The sequence below is a fragment of the Anolis sagrei genome, chromosome 4 (genome assembly GCF_037176765.1).
Source record: "Anolis sagrei isolate rAnoSag1 chromosome 4, rAnoSag1.mat, whole genome shotgun sequence".
Lineage (NCBI taxonomy): Eukaryota > Metazoa > Chordata > Lepidosauria > Squamata > Dactyloidae > Anolis > Anolis sagrei.
The window spans coordinates 2,384,991-2,402,944 of record NC_090024.1 but is presented as its reverse complement, the minus strand read 5'-3'; the positions used below and the strand labels follow the sequence as shown (position 1 = coordinate 2,402,944).

The window sequence follows — 17,954 nt, the reverse complement described above, 5'->3', positions numbered from 1 at the left end:
ATTTTATTTCATTCACAATATTTATTTCTCGTGTCAGGGCAGCCAGTCAGTTATATTACATTTCTAACAGAACAAAGCAAACAAATAGAGAAAATACAAAATGTATGAGTTTGGTAGTTGGTTAAATGTCCTTTGAGCAGTATCTGGCCCCTTGGAGTGCCTCTGGTGTTGCCGCAAGAAGGTCCTCCATTGTGCACATAGCAGGGCTCAGGTTGCATTGCAGCAGGTGGTCAGTGATTTGCTCTTCTCCTCAGTCGCATGTCGAGGATTCCACTTTGTGGCCCCATTTCTTGAGGTTGGCTCTGCATCTCGTGGTGCCAGAGCGCAGTCTGTTCAGCGCCTTCCAAGTCGCCCAGTCTTCTGTGTGCCCAGGGGGGAGTCTCTAATTGGGTATCAGCCATGGGTTTGAGCCTGCCACTTTTGGACTCTCGCTTGCTGAGGCAATCCAGTGAGTGTCTCTGTAGATCTTAGAAAACTATGTCTGGATTTAAGTCGTTGACGTGCTGGCTGATACCCAAACAGGGGATGAGCTGGAGATGTCTCTGCCTTGGTCCTTTCACTATTGGCTGCCACTTCCTGGCGGATGTCAGGTGGTGCGATACTGGCTAGACAGTGTAATTTCTCCAGTGGTGTAGGGCGCAGACACCCCGTGATTATGCAGCATGTCTCATTCAGAGCCACACCCACTGTTTTAGCGTGGTGAGGTGTGTTCCACACTGGGCATGCATACTCAGCAGCGGAGTAGCACAGCACAAGGGCAGATGTCTTCACTGTATCTGGTTGTGATCCCCAGGTTGTGCCAGTCAGCTTTCGTATGATATTGTTTCTAGCACCCACTTTTTGCTTGATGTTCAGGCAATGCTTCTTGTAGGTCAGAGCATGGTCCAGAGTGACTCCCAGGTATTTGGGTGTGCTGCAATGCTCCAGTGGGATTCCTTCCCAGGTGATCTTCTGAGCTTGGGATGCTTCTCTGTTCTTGAGATGAAAAGCACATGTCTGTGTTTTAGATGGGTTGGGGATCAGCTGGTTTTCCTTGTAATAGGCAGTAAGAGCACCTAGAGCTTCGGAGAGCTTCTGTTCAACCATCTCAAAGCTCCCTGCTTGAGCGGTGATGGCACGATCATCAGCATAGATGAAACTCTCTATCCCTTCTGGCAGTGGCTGGTCATTTGTGTAGATGTCGAACATGGATGGAGCAAGCACACTCCCCTGAGGCAGGCCGTTCTTCTGTTTCCGCCATCATTCATTCACAATGAGATGGAGTGTACCACAGAGCAATACAGAGAAAGAAAGCAAACACACAACTCATTTACATTGGACACACAAATAAGGGGAAGTAAGCTGTCCTAAGTCCCCTGGGGAGAGGAGGCGGGATACAAATAAACATTATTATTATTATTGACACAAAGGCACAGTATGTCACAGCAAACGAGATCTCTATGCTGGATTTTGTATCCCAAAATCACAAGTCGAACCCTTCCCGAGCGTCTAGGACTGTGATGTATTTTCGAATGATGCGTGCAGATCCAAGTCAGGTGGCCTTTTGCAATTGACAGATCGTGATTTTGTCAATGTGTATTGTTTCCAAATGCCGGCTGAGATCTTTTGGCATGGCGACAGGGACCACCTGTACTGGTTTATGTCAGAACCTTTGCCCTTCAATTTTGAGGTCTTGATAGCGGCTGAGTTTCTCCTGTTGTTTTTCCTCAATGCGACTGTCACCTGGAATGGCGACATCAATAATCCAGACTTTTTATTTTCCTCAATCGTGATGTCTGGTGTGTTTTGTGTTCCAAAACTTTGTAAGTCTGGATTTGAAAGTCCCACAGTAGTTTTGTGTGTTCATTTTCCATGACCTTTGCGGGTTTAGAATCATAGAATCATAGAATCAAAGAGTTGGAAGAGACCTCATGGGCCATTGAGTCCAACCCCATTCTGCCAAGAAGCAGGAATATTGCATTCAAATCACCCCTGACAGATGGCCATCCAGCCTCTGCTTAAAAGCTTCCAAGAAGGAGCCTCCACCACACTCCGGGGCAGAGAGTTCCACTGCTGAACAGCTCTCACAGTCAGGAAGTTCTTCCTCATGTTCAGATGGAATCTCCTTTCTTGTAGTTTGAAGCCATTCCTCCCTTGCGTCCTAGTCTCCAGGGAAGCAGAAAACAAGCTTGCTCCCTCCTCCTCCCTGTGGCTTCCTCTCACATATTTATACATGGCTACAATGTCTCCTCTCAGCCTTCTCTTCTTCAGGCTAAACATGCCCAACTCCTTAAGCCGCTCCTCATAGGGCTTGTTCTCCAGACCCTTGATCATTTTAGTCGCCCTCCTCTGGACACATTCCAGCTTGTCAATATCTCTCTTATGATCCCTTTATCAATTTTGTACTGCTACCAGGTGGTCCTTGTGGCATAAGTTCCAGTGAATCATTTGGGTCACAGAGTTGTGCCTCTGTTTGTAGTCCGTCTGTGAGATTTTCTTGCAACAGCTGAGGAGATGGTCCATGGTTTCATCCGCTTCCTTGCAGTCTGCATTTTGGGTCATCAGCTGATTTTTTGATCCTGGCCTTAATTGCATTGGTTTTGTCAAGGAACTGCCCATGCAATGCTTTGTTGTGCCTGCTCTCAGCACTGGTTTGGAATATTATTATTATTATTATTATTATTATTATTATTATTACTATTATTTCACTCAGCATTCACACACATATCACATTCATTCATCGTCATGCATACATCAACATTCCTCCTTCTCCTGGAGAAGAGAACCTGCACTTAGGACAGATTGTTGTTGTTCATTCGTTCAGTCGTCTCTGACTCTTCGTGACCTCATGGACCAGCCCACGCCAGAGCTCCCTGTCGGCCGTCACCACCCCCAGCTCCTTCAAGGTCAGTCCAGTCACTTCAAGGATGCCGTCCATCCATCTTGCCTTTGGTCAGCCCCTCTTCCTTTTGCCTTCCACTTTCCCCAGCATCATTCCCTTCTCCAGGCTTTGCTGTCTCCTCATGATGTGGCATTCAAAGGACTTCAACTTTGTCTCTAGTCTCCTTCCCTCCAGTGAGCAGCCGGGCTTTCTTTCCTGGAGGATGGACTGGTTGGATCTTCTCGCAGTCCAAGGCACTCTCAGCACTTTCCTCCAACACCACAGCTCAAAAGCATCGATCTTCCTTGGCTCAGCCTTCCCGAAGGTCCAGCTCTCACATCCGTGGGTGACTACAGGGAAGACCATGGCTTGGACTAGGCAATGGATCTTGGTTGCCAGTCTGATGTCTCTACTCTTTACTATTTTATCGAGACTGGACATTGCTCTCCTCCCAAGAAGGAAGCGTCTTCTGATTTCCTGGCTACAGTCTGCATCTGTAGGACAGATTGTTTCCCTGCAAATCTGCCACTTTTCCAATACTTCCAATACTTTACCAAAACTTCCAATACACATTCTTTCTCTTCCTTTGAGAAAGAAATAAGTGTCCGGACTCTTGACAGGCAGCTAAAACATGTTGATTCCATCAGTTCCTGGACAGATGTTGACTTTCCTTCCCAAAATCATCATTAGTTTTCCCTAAGTAGGAACCTTGTTTGCTTCCTGCTCATCATATCTATCTATCTATCTATCTATCTATCTATCTATCTATCTATCTATCTATCTATTTCAAATATTTGTACCCCTCCTTCCCAACCTCCGAAGGGCGGGGGGGACGGGGACTCAGGGTGGCTTACAACAGCAACAACTTGATTGCTAACACATACTAAACCACAATACAACATGACTTAACAGAGTAGATAAAAAACATTAGGTTAAAATAAATTAAAAAAATTATCAACCATGTATTGTCGAAGGCTTTCATGGCTAGAATCACTGGATTGTAGATTTTTCAGGCTATATGGCTATGTTCTACAGGCATTTTCTCCTGACGTTTCACCTGCATCTATGGCAAGCATCCTCAGAGGTTGTGGGGTCAACCATATTGCCATATCTGAGTGCGATTCAGCGACCAACGACCCAGGCCAAAGCCTGTCCCTAGTCTGTTCTAAAACATTGTGATTGCTGTCATAATAATAATAATAATAATAATAATAATAATAATAATCTTTATTTGTACCCCGCTACCATCTCCCCAAGGGACTCGGTGCGGCTTACATGAGGCCAAGCCCAAAGTACATCAAACAATATCAATAACACAACATTAATAAACAATCAATAAAATACAGATCATATAAATCACATAACAAAAACAACAATCATATTAAAAATGGCCGGGCCAAATGTAATATATTAAAATTGAAAATATGCTATTAGTTGGAGTTCATTTGGCAAGACCAGAGCCTGGGTTAGAGAGCACAATAGCCAGAATCATAGAATCAAAGAGTTGGAAGAGACCTCATGGGCCATCCAGTCCAACCCCATTCTGCCAAGAAGCAGGAATATTGCATTCAAATCACCCCTGACAGATGGCCATCCAGCCTCTGCTTAAAAGCTTCCAAAGAAGGAGCCTCCACCACACTCCGGGGCAGAGAGTTCCACTGCTGAACGGCTCTCACAGTCAGGAAGTTCTTCCTCATGTTCAGATGGAATCTCCTCTCTTGTAGTTTGAAGCCATTGCTCCATTGCGTCCTAGTCTCCAAGGAAGCAGAAAACAGGCTTGCTCCCTCCTCCTCCCTGTGGCTTCCTCTCACATATTTATACATGGCTATCATATCTCCTCTCAGCCTTCTCTTCTTCAGGCTAAACATGACCAGCTCCTTAAGCCGCTCCTCATAGAGCTTGTTCTCCAGACCCTTGATCATTTTAGTCGCCCTCCTCTGGACACATTCCAGCTTGTCAATATCTCTCTTGAATTGTGGTGCCCAGAATTGGACACAATATTCCAGATGTGGTCTAACCAAAGCAGAATAGAGTATGGGTAGAATTACTTCCCTGGATCTAGACACTATGCTCCTATTGATGCCTGAGGCCAAAATCCCATTGGCTTTTTTTGCCACCACATCACATTCCTGGCTCATGTTTAACTTGTTGTCCACGAGGACTCCAAGATCTTTTTCACACGTACTGCTCTCGAGCCAGGCATCCCCCATTCTGTATCTTTGAATTTCGTTTTTTCTGCCAAATTTGCAGCAAAGTTTCAGCAGGGATCTTCTGGTCCCATCTCACTGGTCAAGAAGGCCTCAGGCCTGGACGGAGCTGTCAGAGCTCTTCTCGCTTGTTGATGCTGCTTCATAAGTTCCTTTGTTGAATATTTGCTGTTTGCATGCTGTGCTCCGCCCTGAGTCCCCTCCAAGGCAGGAAGGGCGGAATATAAATGTGAGGATGAAGTAGATCCCAGCAGCTATCACCAGAATAACCACGATTCCTACCATGGCTCCCACAATAAGTCCCATGTTGACACCAGTCTCTTCATAGGCCAGGACCAGAGGCTTTGGCAGGCTAGCATGATCCAGTTGGCATCGGTAGAGGTCCCTCTCCTTGGGGTCAATGTCAATGCTGAGCAAGGTGTGGTAGGTTCCATCAGAGTTGCGAGCAATGTTCCTATGGAAGGTCTCATGGTCCATGTCAAGCCTGTTACCTATAAACAATACTGTAAACACTTCCTTACTTAAAACAGCCATTGTCTTTTGTAATGCAAACATGTTGTTTTCCACCAAGAGTTCAACTGTTAATCATTTGTCTCTGGTCATCAACAGTTGATGCTGATGCTGATGATCGTGCCATCACTGCTCAAGCAGGGAGCTTTGAGATGGTAGAACAGAAGCTCTCCGAAGCTCTAGGGGCTCTTACTGCCTATTACAGGGAAAACCAACTGATCCCTAATCCATCTAAAACACAGACATGCGCCCTTCACCTTAAGAACAGACAAGCATCCCGAGCTCTGAGGATTACCTGGGAAGGAATCCCACTGGAGCATTGCAGCACACCCAAATACCTGGGAGTCACTCTGGACCATGCTCTGACCTACAAGAAGCTCTGCCTGAACATCAAGCAAAAAGTGAGCGCTAGAAACAACATCATACGAAAGCTGACTGGCACAACCTGGGGATCACAACCAGACACAGTGAAGACATCTGCCCTTGCGCTATGCTACTCTGCTGCTGAGTATGCATGTCCAGTGTGGAACACATCTCACCACACTAAAACAGTATATGTGGCTCTTAATGAGACATGCTGCATTATCACAGGGTGTCTGCGACCCACACCACTGGAGAAATTACACTGCTTAGCCGGTATTGCATCACCTGACATCCGCCGGGAAGTAGCAGCTGATAGTGAAAGGACCAAGGCAGAGACATCTCCAGCTCATCCCTTGTTTGGGTATCAGCCAGCACGTCAACGACTTAAATCAAGACATAGTTTTCTTAGATCTACAGAGACACTCGCTGGAACACCCCAGCAAGCGAGAGTCCAAAAGTGGCAGGCCCAAACCCAGCACCTCAATTCATGGGTGATACCAGATGAGAGACTCCCCCCTGGACACTCAGAAGACTGGGCGACTTGGAAGGCGCTGAACAGATTGCGCTCTGGCACCACAAGATGCAGAGCCAATCTTAAGAAATGGGGCTACAGGGTGGAATCCTCGGCATGCGAGTGCGGAGAAGAGCAAACCACTGACCACCTGCTGCAATGCAACCTGAGCCCTGCCACATGATGCACAATGGAGGACCTTCTTGCAGCAACCCCAGAGGCACTCCAAGTGGCCAGATACTGGTCAAAGGACATTTAACCAAATACCAAATTTGCAAAATCTGTGTGGTTTTTTTTTCTTTCTTTTTTTTCTTTTTCTTTTTAATCTCTGTGTTTGTTTTGCTCTGTTAGAATTGTAATACAATGGTTGCTGATGACACGATAAATAAATCAATCAATCAACAGTTGAGCAGCTTTTAATTACAGTTCATGAAGTCTTCACCTCCTTCTTGTAGTTTTCTAGACTTCAGTCTTAGGATGACATCTCCAAGCGACATAGACCCCAGCCATACACTTTTCATACAATTCCATTCAATCCATACATAGGACCTCCCAATGGTGCAATGGGTTGGCAGGACTGAAGGCCGATAGGTCAGAAGTTCAAATCCGGGCTCCCTCTTGATGCTGGTCATTGACTGTAATAGATGTATATATATATATGAGCTCCCTCTGTCAGCTCCAGCTCCCCATGTGGGGACATGAGAGAAGCCTCTCACAGGTTGGTAAAACATCAAAGCATCCTTGCAGATGGCCAATTCTCTCACACTAGTTTCTCAAGTCGCTCCTGGCACACAAAAACAAATCCACACATCATGTTTATCCATGTCACAAAGATGCTTGAGCTGTGGGTCACCAATGGGCTGGACTAGATGGCCTTTGGTATCCCTCCCAGTGCACGAGGAGGGGAAAGGCACATGCCACCACAAGCAGTTCCAAATGGAAGCCATCCTGCCTCTTTCTCTTGGGGTACATCCACAAAACTTCTGCCCTCCTGGTGTTTTGGACTTCGACTCACCCAATTCCTAACAGCCTTAGACCAAAGAGGAAACCTCTCTCTGCGTTGTCTCTCCTCCCAGGTTGCCATCAAGATCATCTCCACGGCAGAAGCACCGGTCGAATATACCAAGAAGTTCCTCCCCAGAGAAATCTACTCCCTCAACGTGACCTACAAGCACTTGAACGTGGTGAGTCTCCTGCGGTATCCAAGTCCCAAATAGTCACTAGAGACAGGAGATCTCCATTATCGTGAGTTTGTTGATCAGATAAACTGCACAGTGAGCTTACACAAATGGAGCGCCAAACCACACCTCGGTCCAGCTTCTGTTTTGATAGACAGTCTTAACTTTCATTCCCTAACTTTTCCCTTCCTGTGCACAGGTGCCATCAACCATTAGTCCATCACATCATTATTTCATTGCTGTGAGTATGTGTATTCAAACCCATTATCTCAGTGCTAGCGCATTAGCCTCCTAGTTTCTTCCCATCATCTATGAGAAGATTTATGGCCTTCATGACTTCCTCCCTGCTACATCACTCCTCTGTTTAAGCTTCGAAGTCTTAGCAAACAACTCTCTGAAGTTTCTTACTGGGTCAAGCTGCTCCATTTGGAGACTGCTACAACTAACTTCTGGTGAGGCGCCCATCAGTGATCAATATATTGCTTACATAATTGCTTAGGCGATCCCTCGTTGTTCGAGTAGGATTGTCCTCCAAGTCTGGTGTCCTGGCGGTGAGTCTGTAGGTGGCTGTGGAGCCCTATTCTTGACCTTCATGTTCTCCCGCAGTGAGGGCATCTGTTTCAGGTGGAATTTGGTCCCGGTTGGGGTTGGCTTGATGTGCCTTCCTCTTGGCATGGTTCTTCCTTTCGCCCTCCATTCCTGCCTCTTTGAAGATGATGGTCCTCCAAGTGTGGTGTCTTAGTGGTGGGTCTGTAGGTGACTGTGGAGCCCTCGTCTTGATCTGCATCTTCTCCTGCAGTGAAGGCATTGGTTTCCAGGTGGAATTCGGTCCCGGTTGGGGTTGGCTTGATATGCCTTCCTCTTGGCACGTTTCTCTCTTTCACCCTCCATTCGTGCCTCTTCAAATTCTACAGCACTGCTGGTCACAGCTGACCTCCAGCTGGAGCGCTCAAGGGCCAGGGCTTCCTAGTTCTCAGTGTCGATGCCAGAGTTCTTAAGGTTGGCTTTGAGCCCATCTTTCAATCTCTTGTCCTGCCCACCGATATTCCGTTTTCCGTTCTTGAGTTCGGAATAGAGCTTTAGGCGATCCCTCGTTGGACGAGTAAGATGGTCTTCCATCATGGGTTTCCTTGTGGGTCCGGATGTGGCTGTGGAGCCCTATTCTTGCTCTGCATCTTCTTCCGCAGTGAGGGCATTGGTTTCCAGGTGGAAGGCGGTCCCGGTCGGGGTTGGGTTGACGCGCCTTCCTCCTGGCACGTTTCTCTCTTTCACCCTCCACTCGTGCCTCCTCGAATTCTGCAGCACTGCTGGTCACAGCTGACCTGCAGCTGGAGCGCTCAAGGGCCAGGGCTTCCCAGTTCTCAGTGTCGATGCCAGAGTTCTTAAGGTTAGCTTTGAGCCCATCGTTAAATCTCTTTTTCTGCCCACCAACATCGAAGTTTCCGTTCTTGAGTTCGGAGTAAAGCAACTGCTTTGGCAGGCAGTGATCTTTGGGCACTCAGACAACGTGAACAGTCTAGCGGAGTTGATGGCGAAGGACCGTTGCTTCAATGCTGGTGGTCTTTGCTTCTTCCAGCATGCTGACATTTGTCCGCCTGTCTTCCCAAGAGATTTGCAGGATTTTTTGCACTGATGGAATCATTCCAGGAGTTGCATGCGACATCTGTAGACAGTCCACGTCTCCCGCAGTGAGGACATTGGTTTCCAGGTGGAAGGCAGTCCTGGTCGGGGTTGGCTTGATGCACCTTCCTCCTGGCACGTTTCTCTTTTCATCCTCCATTCGTGCCTCTTCAAATTCTACAGCACTGCTGGTCACAGCGGACCTCCAGCTGGAGTACTCAGGGGCCAGGGCTTCCCAGTTATCTCTCGGTGTCTATGCCAGAGTTCTTAAGGTTGGCTTTGTGCCCATCTTTAAATATCTTTTCCTGCCCACCAATATTCCATTTTCTGTTCTTGAGTTTAGAGTAGAGCAATTGCTTTGGGAGGCAGTGATCTTTGGGCACTCAGACAACGTGAACAGTCTAGCGGAGTTGATGGCGAAGGACCGTTGCTTCAATGCTGGTGGTCTTTGCTTCTTCCAGCATGCTGACATTTGTCCGCCTGTCTTCCCAAGAGATTTGCAGGATTTTTTTTGCACTGATGGAATCATTCCAGGAGTTGCATGCAACATCTGTAGACAGTCCACGTCTCACAGGCGTATAGCAGGGTTGGGAGGACAATAGCTTTATTAGCCCTCCAAATGCATGTTACACTGATTTAGGATTGTTGTACGCTCCCACCGACGCCCCATCCCTCCCACCTTATCCATGCCTAGAATTATTTTTAACTTTAATTGCATTTGGCCCAGCCATAGATTTTAATTGTGTGTTGTATTACTGTCATTGTATATAGCTTTTTTGTTTTGAGTTTTATTTAATTGTTTTACTGTTGTTGTTATTGCTTGTATTGATGTACTTTGGGCTCGGCCTCATGTAAGTCACACCGAGTCCCTTGGGGAGATGGTAGCGGGGTATAAATAAAGATTATTATTATTATTATTATTATTATTAACAACAAGTCCCCTGGTCTTCCTACGGATGTCCCATAATTGATAATTGTGTAATAGCATAAGAATAATAACTTGCATTATCGTTATGCTATTACACAACTATCAATATACCGTACACAGAGCATTGTTGCAAATCAAAGCAGTGGTTAATACACATTTGCAAAAGTACACTTGTTAAGCAGTTATCATTAGTAAATATCAAAGAAGTTATTATTAGTAAGTATTGTTAAGTTCTTATGCAATTATCAATATACACACTGTTGTTGCAAATCAAAGCAGTCCTTAATACACATTAAAATTATTGTTGAATGCACTTGCTAAACCATTATCATTAGCAAATATCACATAAGTTATTATTAGCAAATAGTAAAAAGGTAAAGATTTTCCCCTGCCATTAAGCCCAGTTGTGCCCAACTCTGGAGGTAAGTGCTCATCTCCATTTCTAAGCCGAAGAGCTGGCATTGTCCGTAGACACCTCCAAGGTCATGTGGCCTGCATGACTGCATGGAGCACCGTTACCTTCCCGCCAGAGCAGTACTGTGCTGTCGCGCGCTGAGCCTATGACAATGTCTGTTTACAGGACGTGCTTTCTGTATGCCCAACGGGACGCCGGGGTGCCTCAGCTAAAGGGTCCCATAGGTTTCCCAGCACAAAGTTCTGTAGAGGCTCAAAATAGGTTCAACAAAGTTCTTTATTAAGGCTTAAATCTTCGAACAAATGAATTAAATGCTTTATAATCTTGAAAAACTAGTAGCTTTCTCGATCTGCCAACAAGGGACAGGCAACTGTTTGATAAACTGTTCCTTTCCTCTTTAGGGAAACCTTCCGACCCCTCCTTGGGCAATCTTTCTTTACCCTGCTGGCATGAGGCCCCAACTCCTGGCTCCAAGATGTGTTATGGATAGTCCGAGTGGTCCCATACCAGGCAATGGTTATTGTTATTGTTAATGGTTATTGATCCTGGACTCATCGCTGAGCCTGGAACCCCAGGTTTCAGTGGTGGCCGGGAGAGCTTTTGCTCAACTAAAAGTTGTGCACCAGTTGCGCCCATACCTTGGGAAGTCTGATCTGGCCACAGTGGTCCACGCTCTTGTTACATCCCAAATAGACTACTGCAACACACTCTATGTGGGGTTGCCCTTGAAGACTGTTCGGAAACTTTAACTGGTCCAGCGAGCGGCAGCCAGATTGCTCACAGGGAGCACACCACCCCTCTGCTGTGTCAGCTCCACTGGCTGCCGGTTCAGTTCCGAGCTCAATTCAAGGTGCTGGTTTTGACCTACAAAACCATATACGGTTCCGGCCCAGCGTATCTGTCCGAACGTATCTCCCTCTATGTCCCACTCCGGAATTTGAGATCATCTGGGGGGCCCCTGCTCTTGACCCCACCGCTATCACAAGTGAGGTTGGTGGGGACGAGGAGCAGGGCCATCTCAGTGGTGGCCCCTCACCTGTGGAACTCACTCCCAGGGGAAATTAGGGCATCAACATCCCTCCTCACCTTTAGGAGGAAGGTAAAGATGTGGTTGTGGGACCAGGCCTTTGGGCAATCTGACAACTAGACAAGGACAACCAGACGAATAGGACTGACAGGACTGACAATTGTGGAATTGGAATTTGAACTATGAGATAGCGAACGCTGACCGTCAATGAGGAGAAATTGGTTTGTATTGGTTTTATTGGTTTTATGGTTGTAATGTAAGAATTGTTGTTAATTGTTAATTGATGTTATTTTGTTTTATTGCTGTTATATGATGCGGGCATCGAATTGTGCCTTGTTTTTTGTAAGCCGCCCTGAGTCCCCTTCGGGGTGAGAAGGGCGGGGTAGAAGTAACTGAAATAAATAAATAAATAAATTGTAGATCTGCCAAGCTGGTGTCCTGTAGATTTGCCCCACGAAGGCCGTGGAACCATTCCTTTATTTTCCAGCAGAGCTGGCTGTATTCCCCCAGCAAAAGCTGTGGAACTGTAACTTTAGTCCCCAGCAAAGCTGGCTGTAGATGTTCTCCTTTTTCCCCAGCAAAAGCTGTAATTTATTTATTTATTTAAAAGTTTTATATACCGACCTTCTCACCTCTCTTGAGGGACTCAGACCGGTTTCCAACCATAATGTCAGATACAATCAATAAAACATCATAATACATATTACAGTAAAACATTAAAACAGCCATTACAACCAATAACTATAATAGTCAGTCGTCACACTAAAATCGTTGCTCCTCATCCTCCCGCCATATCTCAAGGTGTTGGCTTACTCGTCGAATGCCTGTCTCCATAACCAAGTCTTCACCTGTATCCTAAATGTCAGGATAGAAGGGGCGGTTCTGATCTCCAGAGGGAGAGAGTTCCAGAGTCGAGGGGCCACCACTGAGAAGGCCCTGTCCTTCGTCCCCACCAGACACGCTTGCAAGGCCGGTGGGACCGAGAGCAGGGCCTCTCCAGACGATCTTAATGGTCTTGATGGTTCATAGGGGAGAATACGTTAGGAGAGGTAAACCGGGCCAGAGTCGTTTAGGGCTTTGTAGGTCAACACCAGCACTTTGAATTGTGCTCAGAAGCTAATTGGCAGCCAGTGGAGCTGGTGTAACAGCAGAGTGGTGTGCTCCCTGTACCCAGCACCCGTTAGTAGTCTGGCTGCCGAGCGTTGGACTAGCTGCAGCTTCCGGGCAGTCTTCAGAGGCAACCCCACGTAGAGAGCGTTGCAGTAGTCTAAATGGGATGTAACCAAAGCGTGGTCCACCGTGGCCAAGTCAGACTTCCCAAGGTACGGGCGCAGCTGGCGCACAAGTTTTAATTGTGGAAAAGCTCCCCTGACCACCGCCGAGACCTGGGGCTCCAGGCTCAGCGATGAATCTAGGAGAACTCCCAAACTGTGAACCTGTAAGAAGTGAAGCTTTTTGCAGCTGGGACAGAGAAAGCCCACATGTCCTGCTGTAAGGCTCCAAACTGTGAGACTGAACGAAAAGTCCCCTTTTCCCTCCAAAACTGGGGAAAGGGGCGGATCTAAAGGTTCTAATGATGATTGATAGGTTGTTGGCCGTATGATTGCAACCTGAGGAAAGCTACCCAATTACAAAATGCATGGCCCAAATGCAGAGGCAGCCCTAGGTAATTTTCAACAGTACGCAAACCCCCAACGAATCATTGATATGGAGCAGGAATGAGAGGGGCTAGGTGAGGCTCAAGGGCCTGGCCCCTTCGGGAAAAGCATCACCCGGCAGTGAGGAAGCTAGGGCTGTTGTGAGCCGAGGGTGTTGGGGTTCAGCCTGAGTTTGAACTTGAACCTGATTCTCTGTTTGTTCCTCCTGATGCTAATGAAAGTATATTTACTGATGCTAGTGGAAATGTACCCCTTGATGCCAATGCTCCTGAAATTAGTGAGGAAGGAACTTCTGTAGATTTGGAAAATGCCAATGTTCCTGAAATTAGTGAGGAAGGAACTTCTGTAGATTTGGAAAATGAAAGTACCAGTGTTCCTGAGAATGTTTCAGAGGGAAGCCATGACCTTTCACTCAATTCTGCACCTGTTAACTGTAATGACAACAGAAGGGGCCAAATTTGGGAAGACAGAAGTAAATCACTCAGTTTGCGTCGATCCTCCCGAATTCAAGAATTAAAAACATTGGCTTCAAAACAGAAGGGCGGTTCACGGAACCAATTCCTGAATTTTAAGTGCCTTACGCCGGGCTGACTGTCTCAGTTCAGGCATCGTTTCAGAATTGATGAAGACCTTGGCAGTTCTCCCGGTTCCCTGGCCATAGTTTGGGAAGATTTCTAGGATATCAAGTACGGTTAGTGGATTGCTAACAGGTTCCAGTATTTCCCAGTGAGGCTTTTGGTTTTGCTTTGTCCATTTAAATTCATGTTTGCTGATTTTGCTGTGGCTTTTGACTTGCATTTTTCCTTTATTCTGTAACCATTTTTCTTCAATAAAAAAGGATTGTTTTTCACAGCCAAGTGTGGTGGATAGTTATCTTAGAGCCTCGTTCCCTGCTCTGGATTGCAACAGAGGGGGTGCTCCTCAAGTGGCAGTCGAGGGGCATTTACAGAGACACCTGTGCGCCCCTGGCAAAAAAAAAGTGTACCGCAACCGCTTACTTTGCGTAATGGACGAGCCGCCCCTGCCCAAATGAATTCAAACAAACTAACAGTGCAAGAAAAAGAATAAAATCTCCTAGCACAGCCGTGCCAGCACAGGTCTACTCTATTGATCTACTCACAATGGTGTGTTTTCGAATTGCTAGGTTGGCAGAAGCTGGGGCTGACAGTGGAAGCTCACACCGCTCCCGGATTCAAACCCGCGACCTTTCGGTCAACAAGTTCAGCAGTTTAACCCACTGTTCCACCGGGGGCTCCATTAGCAAATATTGTTAAGCAAATATTTCAGATTTCAGTTATTCCACTCCATTTGTCTTCAAGACTACCCTAGAGTCTGATGGAGTCTCCTTCCTTCTTTAGAGGCTTCTAAGCCAAGCTGGATGGCCATTGGTCACTTAGTTGGACTGGATGGCCTTTGGGGTCCCTTCCATTCCCATTCTGTGATTCTTTCCTCTGTTCTCCTAGATCCAGCTGTATGAGATGTACCGGAACAACAAGCGCACCTACCTGGTCCTGGAGCTGGCCTCCCGGGGAGACCTCCTGGAGCACATCAACGCCACTTCGGACCGGAGGGAGCTCCCGGGGCTGGAGGAGGAGGAGGCCCGCAGGCTCTTCCGGCAGATTGTCAGCGCCGTAGCTCACTGCCACAACGTCGGCATCGTCCACAGGTGCGAAGTGGGTGAAGGTGGCACACTCTCCGGCACATTGGGCAGGGCCAGTGATTGCATGTCCCTCCATGGCAGAAACTGTTGAGGCACATCGCCCAAATATTTCTATAGTCTCGACTCCTAATCAGAATTAGAAACAAGGAGATTAAAATACAAAAGTTTAATCTGTGGAACAACACTAAGTGGTGGTTGCCAAATTGCAAAAGTGGATTATTATTATTATTATTAACGACATTTATATGCTCCCCCTTCTCACGCCAACGGGAACTCAGAGCGGATTACAAGTTATATGTAAATACAATATATTACATAATTAGTACCATACATTCCCATAGAATCATAGAATCATAGAATCAAAGAGTTGGAAGAGACCTCAAGGGCCATCCAGTCCAACCCCATTCTGCCAAGAAGCAGGAATATTGCATTCAAATCACCCCTGACAAATGGCCATCCAGCCTCTGCTTAAAAACTTCCAAAGAAGGAGCCTCCACCACACTCCGGGGCAGAGAGTTCCACTGCTGAACAGCTCTCACAGTCAGGAAGTTCTTGTACTACACCACTATATGGTAATCTATGTAAATAAAAATGTAATGTTCGTTCGTGGGATTCACAGAACTCAAAAACCACTGGATGAATTGTCGCCAAATTTGGCCACAAGACACCTACTAACCCAAGGAGTGACCATCACTCAAAAAAATGGATTTTGTCTTTTGGGAGTTGTAGTTGTTGGAGTTTATAATTAACCTACAAAGAGCATTCTGAACTCCACGAATGATGGAATTGAAGCCAATGTGGCACACAGGACTCCCATGACCAACAGAAAATACTGGAAGAGTTTGGTGGGCATTGACCTTGAGTTTGGGAGTTGTAGTTCACCAACATCCAGAGAGCACTTTGGGCTCAAACAATGATGGATCTGGACCAAACTTGGCACGAATACCTCATATGCCCAAATATGAACACAGATGGTGTTTGGAGGAAATGGATCTTGACATTTTGGAGTTGCAGTTACTGGGATTTATAGTTCACCTACAATCAAAGAGCATTCTGAACCCCATCAACAACAGAATATACACATGCACACATATATAAACACAAATATGCATATAGACAAGCACACACATATACACAATATGCATATACATATATAAACACACACATATATACACGTCTTCACACACATGCACACATATGCACACACATATAAACACACACACACACACACATATATATATACACTCAAACACACATATATACACAGATACAAAAATATTTAAACACATATATACACATACACACACACACAAAACACATATATACAGACTGAGCCACAGCAACGCATGGTAAGGGACGGCTAGTCTATATAAATAAAAATGTAATGTTGGTTTGTGGGATTAACATATCTCAAAAACCACTGGACGAATTGACACCAAATTTGGACACAAGACACCTCTCAGGCCAACGAGTGATGACCATTCATAAAAACACAGCGGAAGGGACTTCAAAAGCCAAAAAGTTATAATACACTAGCTGTCCCCTGCCAGGCGTTGCTGTGGCCCAGTCTGTTGATCTGGAAAATAAAGTAATGAGAAAGTGTTGGTTTCTAATATATGTAGTGTCTGGATGCTTGTGGGTCAACAGTATTTCTTGCGGTTTCTTTGTCACTGTTGATGTGAAGATAGTCTGGTTTGCCCACCCTGGAACATACAACATATCATTGTCCTTCTTTAAGGGTCCCTTTCAAATCTATGATACTATATCTCTCTCTGTGTGCGAATCATATCTATCTATCTATATCTATGTCAGGATGGCTCTCTGTCAGGAGGGCGTTGATTACGTTTTCTTGCCCTGGAGAAGGGAGTTGGACTGGAAGGCCTTCAGTATTTTCTGTTGGTCATGGGGGTCCTGTGTGCCAAGTTTGGTTCAATTCTATCGTTGATGGAGTTCAGAATACTCTTTGATTGTAGGTGAACTATAAATCCCAGTAACTACAACTCCCAAATGTCAAGGTCTATTTCCCCCAAACTCCACCAGTGTTCACATTTGGGCCTATTGAGTGCTTGTGCCAAGTTTGGTCCAGATCCATCATTGTTTGAGTCCACAGTGCTCTCTGGATGCGTGTGAACTACAACTCCAAAACTCAAGGTCAATACCCACCAAACCCTTCCAGTGTTTTCTGTTAGTCATGGGAGTTCTGTGGTGCCAAGTTTGGTTCAGTTCCATCGTTGATGGAGTTCAGAATGCTCTTTGATTGTAGTTGAACTATAAATCCCAGGAACTACAACTCCCAAATGACAAAATCATAATTTTTTGAGTGATGGTCACTCCTTGTGTTGTGAGACGTTTTGTTGCCAAATTTGGTGTGATTTCGTTCATTGGTTCTTTTGTTTTTAAGGTACTCATTATGCACAGAGCATTTTTAGATAGATAGATTACAATGCATGTGCAAAACCACATATATACACAAATATATACACACATATACACACACACAAAACATATACACAGACTGGGCCACAGCAACGCCTGGCAGGGGACGGTTAGTACTGAATAAATGTGCAGGCAGGCTTTTGATGGAGCGGAGCAAATTTGCTGTGCCTCCCTCTTCCCAGCCCTTGCAAACAGCCATGCTATTCTGATGGCTTTCCCCTTGCACTACCTGCTTACACTCACCTGGCAAGGTAGGCACATCACTAAGTCGTATGATTGCCGGTCAGCTGACATTGTTTTTCTTTCTCCTAGGGATTTGAAATGTGAGAACATTTTGCTGGACGAACGTGGCTTCATTAAGCTAACTGGTAAGCTCCAGAGATACTCTGCATCTCATTCAAGAGCTAAAAGTGGACTGTTGTTGTTGTTGTTGTTGTTGTTGTTGTTATTCTCCATGATTTTTTTTTTTTTGCGTCTGCCAAACTCAGGCTTCCAAGCCAAGCTGCAAACTCTCCTTATTGAAACTCACATGAGAAATAGTTTTAACATTACTGGGTTATTGTAGGTTTTTTCAGGCTATG

At 45.9% G+C, this 17,954-nt stretch overlaps 1 protein-coding gene across 2 annotated transcripts in view; it reads left to right on the top strand.

Moving 5' to 3' along the window:
• The window catches only part of LOC132772906 (testis-specific serine/threonine-protein kinase 5-like), a 30,207-nt gene that overhangs the window by 619 nt on the left and 11,634 nt on the right, over window positions 1-17,954 (top strand). The window contains exons 2-4 of one of the 2 annotated variants that reach the window (XM_060771748.2): window positions 7,528-7,635; window positions 14,741-14,943; window positions 17,686-17,741. In XM_060771748.2, coding sequence (XP_060627731.2) covers window positions 7,528-7,635; window positions 14,741-14,943; window positions 17,686-17,741 — 367 coding nt within the window. Of the gene's footprint in view, window positions 1-7,303; window positions 7,636-14,740; window positions 14,944-17,685; window positions 17,742-17,954 lie in introns of those variants that run through there. The other variant, XM_067467211.1, reaches the window with a different exon arrangement.